The sequence below is a fragment of the Echinococcus granulosus genome (assembly GCF_000524195.1).
Source record: "Echinococcus granulosus chromosome Unknown EG_S00091, whole genome shotgun sequence".
Lineage (NCBI taxonomy): Eukaryota > Metazoa > Platyhelminthes > Cestoda > Cyclophyllidea > Taeniidae > Echinococcus > Echinococcus granulosus.
In genome coordinates, this window is record NW_020170471.1 from 81249 (window position 1) to 91767 (window position 10519).

The following is a 10519-nucleotide window of genomic DNA, read 5'->3' on the forward strand; positions in this document are numbered from 1 at the left end:
TCTGCATCCAACTCCTCTCCACCCCTATTTGTCTAGTGTCTTTCTGTGACTTTTTTTTCTTTATCTCATCTACTTGTTGACATCGATTGTTCTTTTTAAGCATTGGTTACCTTGTCTGTGAATAAATCTGTCAGAGCTGGGTTGCTTTTTACCTTAAACTTGGTGTGGATTTCGTTTCGCTTTGAATAGGCCTCAAAAACCAAGGGTCTACTAAGACCGCATTACACTCATCTGATTGTCATGATCTTTGCGCTTCTTCATTCTTCTGGATTGGTACCCCGTCACCTATGCCCTACCAATCATCATGACCTTAACTAAACCATGTGACTCACTTTCGAAAGATCTCTCATTACGCTTTCGAGTTCTTCGTATTGACCTGAGTGTGTTAAATGCAGCTGTTTTCTTGCTTGAGATTGGATCATGTCTAACTTCCAACCATTGTAACCAGAAGACTTCAAAATAGGCATCTTTATTCGTGCATGGCCGTGTTTTGGCAAGAGGAGTCAGTATTCTCTGGATTGTATCATTACACGTGATCAAACCTGGATACAGCTTCCCAGTGGGGAATTAAAGTATGCTGATCCGCCTCAGAGAAGTGGTGACTAGCGTTGTCCTATCTGGCGCTTCTTTCTCCCGTTTTCTATGTAAATTTTGCACTCGGCTGAAGCAGAAACAGTGTCCAGTTTGATAGTCAGGATTGTCCCTTTTCTTCAGAACTACGTAGGCTCTTTCACCTCAAGGTTACAGCAATCAGACGTAATCCACCCGCCCACTGAAATGGCGTTTCTATCGTCTCTATCGCTTGTCCTTTCGATTTCTTCCTTTTTCTGCACCAAGTGTCCCACCAGTGAAAGGTCAGGAAAAGGCTTGCCTTTTCTAGATAATTCAACCGACGTTAATCAATGGTTATCTTCAATTTCTCCGCCTATTTTAACTAGAGGCGAAGTTGCGACTCAATCACGTTTCCCAGACGCCCCTCATTTGGCCCTAACTCTTCCCCTGCCTTTTCAGACACTTTTCTAGTAGTTGTCTTACCGATTTTCAATGCTTTTTACTGTCCTTCCTCCATGCGGTCATTTTAATCTTGTGTGTACCCTCTAAGGTCACAAAAGGCGTAGATCACTGAGTGATCACCATGGTAATAGGGTTTGATAAAACCCTATCGTGATTTGGCCTTACCTGCCTGCTTTCAGACCTATAAAGCTACGTGTCCTTGTTGAACATGGCTGCCCAAATGGTGTATTTTTAAGGTCATGACAACCGTACCTACGGTTTGTTTACACACGGAGGAGTTCCCGAAACCTCTATTTGTGGTGGCAATAAAAAAGTTTTGGATCCCAGAATATTGAAGTAGTGGACTAGGATTCGATGTTTGACGTTTACGCTGGTCACTATCACGCATTTCGTAGTGAGTGAAGGTGGATTGTAGGTGGATCACTTCTGTGAGCAATCTTGAGAAGGGTGGAATTCACTTCCATTACCCTCCAACTCAGTGAATTAACTTTGCTGTCATTGTAATCTGGTACACTCCACTATCTTTCTTCTGTCTCTATGTTGTCTCCAAGTAGAAGTAACAAAGAAATCGCCGGTTCGAAGGTTAAGTAGTAAACAAGTCCCCCTTCAAATCATCCTGAGATGTGAAAATATCAAAAACACGTTTAATGCTGTCAAGATGGCAGATCAGACCACTAATATGACCCCTCTCACTTCTTCCTCTCCTTTCTTCTTTCTTCCCTTCCACCATCATCGCCTACGAAGTTTGACACCTCCACTCTTGCTTTGACTTGCAATCGGTTGCCATGCGAACTACACCATGATGGCCCCGCATCTTTGCAAGAGTTTCACCCACTACTGATAGCACATGTAGCGGTTGGTTCGTTGATCTTCTCGGGGTTTCTCAACATCGTGCCTTCTGCTAGGTAGGTGAGCCACGTCGCGGAGGCATCCACTTGGGTCATCGTCTCCACTGCTGCACGATGTTTCACAGCGAGCTCACACTGTGTGTGTATGTGTGTGTTAGTCGCCTTCCGTAGTGGCATCTGTCCAAAAGCAACATCAGGATGAGGGCTATCATATTCTTACACCACAAAACAGGTGGATTAACTTGGATCCATATGGTCAGCCTTTATTTGAAGTCACTTGCCATTCCTCGAAACTGGTTCTCACCATGTACGTACCCAATTTGTCAAGCATCGGCTTAGATATCTTCGACACCGGATCGTAATAAGCCAACTGTGTATGGTGGGAGATTTACTGTTAGCAGGCAGGTCGGAGAGACTGTGGACATACCTAGAAAGGCATACTGTGAGGCACAATGGCAAACCAAGGAGAGTGAGGATGCCGCTGAAGATGTAATAAATGAGAATTTTAACTTAGTCACCGTATTCACACACTTTTAGTTCACTTAGTTCGATTCTGAAGGAGGTTCCTCTTGTTGCCTTATACGTAAATAAACGCGGAGGATCGCAATCAATCACGTCTGCAATGTTGGGCTAGGCTTTGTTTTTACGTCCTACCTATTATGACGGGTACTTCCCGCGGGTTCCTCTGTAAACAAGGGGTGAGAGAAAGGCGCTCTTTTTTGTTCCTCACACTCCATCATTTTTAGGCAATTCATGCGCCAGTTTTTTAAGTTGCCTTATTGATGTCAGTCATTTGATATTAAATATAATTAGAATTCCGTTTGGAAATAAAACTGGCAAGGCTTAGAATTTTTTGGGACAGTAAATGCAAATTGGTTTATTACCCACGCACAGGAAGATCCTACTGCAGCGCCAAATTTAAGAGGTACCTCTCCAGCTCTGGAGCCGAGTCCATCTACACGCATGAGGCAGGCAGAATCATTTCAAATGCATCCGTCAGCTTCTACCAGCAGGTGAGGTTACGCATTCTAATGAATTCATACAACAATTGCTTGTGCTTTACTACGCCCCATGAATTACACCGAGGTATAATGAATTATGCACCATATTTTCTTATTAACTTCGAGTACAGATTATAAAATTTTTACTTTAGAGCTCGAAGAAATCGTCATTTACGATCTGGTTACGCTAAATGTATATGCGCGATTAACCAATGACGGCATCCACATTTCTTCTTATGTCCTGTACAAAGCGTACTGTTGCAAAAATCTCATCCAATCCGTTTACGACATAGTTTGGTGCAAAAGATTGTTGTAGGATCATAAGGACTACGTATCCCTTATTGGTAATGCCGAACTTAGTAGGCCCGGGGCGTCACAGAGGTGTGACACCAGCAGTAAATATAACAACGGTTTCGAAGTTTTGCTGAAAGCAATCGTTTTTTAAACCAAATACTCATTTGTTTGAAATTAGGAATAAAAATGACCCCACACCACGTCATGAACGCTTAAAGTAACAATTGGACTCTCACGAATTTGTTTTAAATGACGAATTCGTCCTCAGGCATAATTATGGCAATTTGTTTTACATATTGTAACTGCGATGGCGTAGAATTGTAAACCAAATGAACAAAGTCACCATTTTTTATGGGCAACGATAATAAATTGTGCAAAATCCCTTGCGAAATTGGATTATAGATTCCATATTAAACATTAAAATGCCTTCTGCTCCAGGTGTATCCTTCGCCAAAGAATTTGAACAATGCTTTCTTTAACTTTCTTGAATCCTGTCATTTTAAGTCAAAGTTAACAAGTAGGTAAAAAAGCCAAGTTTATTACCAGCATATCGGAGAAACGTCTCAAATTTTCGAGGATGTGAAATTGTAGCCAGGTAACGGCGGCACATGGAAGCAACAGGTTTTGACCTGTTCGGTGGCACAGCACCTTGGCCTTACCGTGGAGCGGTTCAGATTATTACAAAGTCCAAGGAGGATCAGGAGCACTGCAGAGATTCGGGTTTTATTGGTGATGTCACCCCGATGTCAGCAATAAAGAATCCATAGAACGCCAATCGACCTCTCCTTATAATAAACTGCTAAATCGTGTAATTATACAATCGTTGCGTATTTCAGTTTGCTTTAAGGTTTTATGAAATTTTTCACCTAGGTCTCATTCGCTTAAATACGCCTCAAACATAGGGATGCTACATACTCTATATGGATAAGGCTATTGCACCGAGGCGCTGAAAAATAGCTGACACCTTGACCCCAATCCATTCGCCTACCATTAAAAGTGCACCAGCTTTTTGACAACAACTTATTTTAACACACCTATGAAATCGCAGTTAACATATTTACCCATTCGAGAACTTTTAAGCAGGTAAACCTACCCTCTCAAAGTGTAATAACCGCTTTTAAAGCTATTCAACCTGTCCGGAGAAATTAATGTGAAAGGTTTGTCCTTTTAGCCACCCACGAATGTGTACTTTAAAAGTCAATCTGTACGCAAGGCATCGCCGCGTAGCAGCGGATTGGTTACCACAGGGGTAGTCAGATCTCTTTGGCAGATCAATGCGTTCTGAGAAACGGTTAATGATGCTGCGACAGAAGAATGAGCCTGTTTGCCTTCAAGTTGCTTTAAATCTTACACACAAACTACTTCAGGGTCATTAATTTGAGTGAAGCGGTCTATATTTCCCCTCAGATACACTTATTCACTTTGTTGATGGGATGACGGGACGTCGTTGTCAGTAATGGTCAAGCATGTCTATTAAATCGTGCATAATTATTGACGCATAAGATCACAAAAAAACCGTCTTCAAAAATAGGTGAAGTGAACCAAAAATATGCAAATAAAGTAGAGAGGGGTGACGCAAGCCGAAGTAATCTCTTCCACGTCACCGATTTGCAATCTGCACTTTACCAAGTTTCTAGTGACATCCTCACTCACCTTGATTTGTCCTTTCGCTTCAGGGCATGTCTTTCCGGATGCATCTACAGAGCCTCAGGCTTTCTGCTTGTTAATGGTGAATCTTCCACCATACTCGCTTGGGTTGTTGCGATATGCGTGGAAAGTGACGCTACTGAGACAGCCTTAGTGGCAGCGGTGAACGATGCAAATTCAAACAAGGAATAATAGCAACAGTTGTCATTGTCTAGCCATTCAGTGGAGACACTGGACAAGGAAGGTATCTGTTGTGCATACATGAAGTCGGAATAATTCTACTCGGCAGGAACGACTGGATGTCTATTTTCTAACCGGGTCGAAATCTCCATCTCAATCTCGACATGGAGATTGAGAAAGTGGGTGCGTCCTTAGCGAAAACCAGTTTCAAGGAATAGCAAGTGACTTCAAATAAAGGCTGACCATATGGATCCAAGTTAATCCACCTGTTTTGTGGTGTAAGAATATGATAGCCCTCATCCTGATGTTGCTTCTGGACAGATGCCACTACGGAAGGCGACTAACACACACATACACACACAGTGTGAGCTCGCTGTGAAACATCGTGCAGCAGTGGAGACGATGACCCAAGTGAATGCCTCCGCGACGTGGCTCACCTACATAGCAGAAGGCACGATGTTGAGAAACCCTGAAAAGATCAACGAACCAACCACTACATGTGCTATAAGTAGTGGACAGAGCTCTTGAAAAGGTCTGGAGTCGTCATGTTATCGTTCACATGAGGACTAATTACTAGCCAAAGCAGAAGAGCAAATGTAGTTAGCGCCAGAGATGACCACGACGAAAGAGGAGGAAGCGGAAGAAGAGGGGTTATGTTTTGACCAAATCGGTCGTGGGCGTTTCAACTGCCGTCTTAACAAGGTGGTTTACCAAACCCCACCAACATTAAACCATTTTCAGTATTAGCACACCTCATGACAGCTTCGGGGAGGACTCGGCGACTACACAATCCCGAAACTGAAAGCCTTCTGTCACCTCAACTGGAAGACTACTTGGGTGAATAAGAAAGGTCATGATGATGGCAGAGTGACTTTACTAGATCTGAGGCAACTGGAAACAAATGTTGTAACTCACCTTCGTGATAATGAAGTTTTATTTACACTGACATCCTCCTGTCGAGTTGGTCGATTGATTGCCGACTTTGCAGTCGAATTGCGCTAGAGGGAATGTTGCTTTTTTTCCACCCTTATGCACCACGTAACTACCGATGAAAGTGCTATTTTGTTACCTTCCCAAGCCATATGGACAATGTGACCTTGATGCCAGTTTGCACTTCGGATTAATCACACCCTCACTTCACATTATCCAAATCAACTTTGTTTAAAGCCAGACATACAGTCACTACCACCAGCTTTGATTCCACGTCAAGTACGTTGAATTCCCAAAATTGAATCGCAACTGGTGCTTTCTTTTTGTGACTTTAAATACAATCACACTCTATATGTATACTTAGGAGCATTGACGTCATGACAGTGAAACTATGGTGTCATTTACGCAAGACACACAGAAAGTCAGCTACCATACTGCCTCAGTGATTGGAACGTCGCAGGTTGATTGCAAGGGTTGATCGCCTGCACTCACCCCTTGCCGCTTTCCTGCCCCTGTGTTAACATTTTATGACATTAGTCTCGCTTTAGATTGGCTACTTTAAATCGGGATGAAAAAAAACTACACCGTGGTCATTAAGGTGGCAAATTCTCATGATATTTCGGCTTGCACTTTAGCAGACAAACAAAAAATAATCACGTGCGGATTTGCTGGGTGGATTCATAAGAGCTTACCAACACAACACATGATAAAATGCGAATACTAAAGCAAGCGGTTTCCTTTAATAGACTGACCGAATGAATGCAATGGATAAGGATCAGGTAGAAAAACATGCCTGCTTTGAAAAGATTATTAAAATGTGACTTTTGCGACTTTAATGTGATTGGAGTGGCCGCGATTCAGGTTGTTCAAAGTTAGTAAGATACAAACTGCATAAGAGAGAATTTCACGCAAAAAAAAAACAGAGCTTTAGCACTAACAACTACAGTTTAGTTTAGTGAATCTGCAGCCACTGAGAATGATTCATCGAATCCAGAAACAACACCCGTGCCAAAACTTCTTAAAGCGGAGGAGAAGGAGGAAGGAAGAACATCTATACTAATTTAACGATACGATTTGACAAGGACCGGACACTGTTCCAAACTTTTATGTAAAACATGGCAGCAACTTTTCGCATAGGCAGAGGAGTGCCCGGTGAGTGGCTGTTTTACCAAAGCAATATCCTGTCTATAAATCTAGAGCACTAGGCGGGAAGCTTTAAATTGAGATTTGTGCATGGTAATTCCCAACTTTTGAAGCAATAAAATCACGAAAAATAAAGAAAAAAAAACCTATTTATTCGATCTCATTCATGTGATCTAATGCTACTAAAACGGCAAATCTAGGCAATCCTTGCTTTCAACTCAAACTCAAGTATTTCTCACAATCAAGACATAATTTACCCACAGGGAGTGGAAATACCTTCTAATTATACACCTACTTTTGCGTTTCAATGTACTCATCCAACTTATATAAACAAGAGATGTCGTAAGAGCACCATTTGAGGGACGATAAACGCAAATCGAAGTGTGCATTGGATTAGGTAATCATGCGCTTCACGAGACACCACGAAATGTGTACTTGCCACTCAAGTACCTAAAATTCAACACAAACACCTGCATGATTCTATACAATCTCGTGATTATCAGACGAAGAAACAAGAAACAATTCAACAGATGTCTTGAAGAACAGTAATTCATTTCAAAACGAAGTGTCTAAGCATGTACTAGCACGAAGACACTTTATTCACAGTTACTTACAGACCTCCGCAAGTATACGAAGGATCATTTCACGTGATATTGAGTCACAGATGATAAGCAGAGAAGACAGGAGCCAGGGAGACAATAAATGTGTAAAGTTAGGAAAGCCTAAACACACACACACACACACACACACACACACACACAAACACACGCAGGATTCGAATTATCAGCTACAACAGAACATGACATGATACAAAGAATAGGGAGGGGGACAGATCAGAAAATAAAGCCTTCAAACAAGCGAGCATTCACCTCTACTTTGTCTCTATTGTGCCTTGCAGTTTTCCTTCCTTTCGTTGCTGTAAAGAAGAGGAGAAAAGTCCGTTATTAAACAGAGGTACTTAGGTAACACTGAGAGGGAAGGGGAACGTGCACCTTATCGAGATCCAACTTAGTCTGCTCTTCCATTCGACGAATATCTTCCATCGAAAGCCCATGCCATTTGTCAATATTGCAGAAAAGTTGACGGTGGAAGGTGTGGAAGAGCCTCAGTTCGGTCTGAAAGTGGAATTAAATAAAAAATGATATTGATCGCTCAGTTGCGGCGCGATCCAACTTATTTCTTATGAGGATACTTTGACGCCATGTGTACAATACCATGGCGAGATCAAGGTCACAGGAATCAAAAATATGAGTGCCTTTGATTGCTATGTAGAGTCAACGGAAGAAATGATCAAAATGCGTGAAAACAATGAAATTAGGCACCGATACAAGGCACCAATAACTGGTGGGGATAAAATCCGTTGTCCCACTCTACATTTCCCGAGACAATAAAGAGAATACTGCAGACCTTTTCAATGGGTCTAGAGATTGGAGTAATTAGGATGGCAGGAGCAAGCGACAATTAATGTTTATATGACCAATAGCCAGCGGCTTAACATACGCCCAAATTCAACTATAATGAAAACCTTGTTAATAAACTTACTTTGGCAATATAACTCTCCACGAGACCTTGGATACCAAACCACCGGAAATTACAGGTCACAAGTTTATAAGCACACATTATTGGCATATCAGTTTTCTATAAGAAAGAATAGAATTAATAAAGAAAATAAAATCTGAATAAGGGGAAAAGGGTCCTACCTCCCACCACCGCGGTCCAACAAGGGGACCACGTCCCGTCGTCTTGGACTGAAACGTTTTTGGATCCCATTCCGGTCTGACTCCGCCTTCCAGATCAGCAGCAATATCGACGTAAATAACTTCTCGTTTCGCTAACATATCCGGAGGCAATTCGTGCACCTGAATAAGCAAATGGAACTATTTGAAATATACTGGCAAAGAACGATTAAAAAACGGAGGAGATAAGCATACATTATCGATGTCGATTTTATCCTGGACATGCATTGTCTCCACCTTGAGGAAGAAGGCATCTTTCATGTAGCCATTCTGTAAACATAAAAGCCATGACGGCAGCTTAAAAACACCCAAGCACATTGACTCAAAATTCAACAACTTCAACAACATAGACTACAGCAGTTTTTAACTGCAATAGAAGTTCAAAACATTAAATATCGGATAAAAGCAGTGTAAGAACAATGGGGTCTAAGACAATAGCATCGCGAATAGACTTCGGTTAAATGTAGCGAAAAAACCCACCGTGATCACTGTTCTGCAGTACGGATACGCATTCCACGCCTTTTCCGTAACATTAAGAGCCTCTCCAGGGGCTAGAAGACGGATGAAACTAGGAACTTTGGAGGCCAAGTGGTAAATTTTGTGTGTATACTGTCCACTTGAGTAGATTCCGCCACCTGGAAGTTCTTTTTCTGGTGCGTACTGAGATCCAAGGCTAAAGGGTTCATTCACTAGGATCTCCACGCCGTCGCCACCACCCGTTTCGTCCTTGGATGCTTCAATAACTGTCCAAAGTTGGGCCACTTGATACTCCTCAACCGTCATCGGCAGAATCACACGACTTTATACAAAAAAAGATTTGTAGTGGATACATTCAGTGAATATATGATAAACAGGCAGAACACTCACTATTCCTTTACAATCATTCCGCCAGATATACAAAGGGGGCGCTAATGCGAAAGAGGCCGCATTAACTCACGCTGGTACTAGTCAAACAAACTAAGGGAAAAATTGTTCAAAAAAATCCATTCCCCTAAAAATCGAAAAAGGAACGAATTATCTAGTATCTCATGCCCAAGTCTTTTGCATGCAAATGATTCATCTTAGCCACCTGTAGGCCTTATTTCGTGGTATATTAAATGAAAAATAACTTTTATTAGTAAGGTTTGAAAAGACTGATTGCTACCACAGTTATGCAAACACGAACATAATTATTGGGTACTAAGACGTGTTATTAGGTAACTCTCAAAAAATTTATTAACAACTAGTACATAAGGAAATGAAAGTTTAAGGAAATTGAACAGTCAGGTCAACAAATTCACTTTTGCAGCGCTTTCATATTTCTTGAAAAAAGCACATATTCGTACTGCCAAAGTTCAGAGGCATCACCTATGACCTGGAAGAAACAACTCCCAGCGGAGGTACTGTTATACATTGCTGGGTATCGGAAAAAGCGCCACTTAGGGTTTTCACCACTTTACCTATCCCGGCATCTGGATTTTTCAGTAGCCCCAAGTCCTGCCATGTGTCAAATTTCAATTTTCCTACCAAGTATTACGGCTTTATCAGTCTTCAAGGAAGTCATGGGGCTCTACAATATTAACAGCGAAAAACAAATCCCATCCTAAAGACACTTCTTTTGAGTTCTACTGCTAAGTGATAAACCTTATTGGGGTAGAACAAATGCATATTCTGCGAAAAGGACGATAGTGACCTCAAATAGCAGCAACTACCATACGTCGCGAACCTCAAGAAAACTTTTACTACC

At 41.7% G+C, this 10519-nt stretch overlaps 1 protein-coding gene across 1 annotated transcript; it reads right to left on the minus strand. All coding sequences in view use genetic code 11, as the record gives it.

Moving 5' to 3' along the window:
* Positions 1-7928: 7928 nt before the first annotated feature.
* EGR_07933 (Phosphatidylinositol transfer protein alpha isoform) lies at positions 7929-9677 on the minus strand (the record flags this gene model as incomplete). Its single annotated transcript, XM_024497182.1, has 7 exons — positions 7929-7973; positions 8050-8172; positions 8600-8695; positions 8758-8916; positions 8989-9063; positions 9274-9592; positions 9661-9677. 7 exons carry the CDS (start codon positions 9675-9677, stop codon positions 7929-7931), a joined length of 834 nt encoding a protein of 277 aa, XP_024348380.1.
* Positions 9678-10519: the final 842 nt, after the last annotated feature.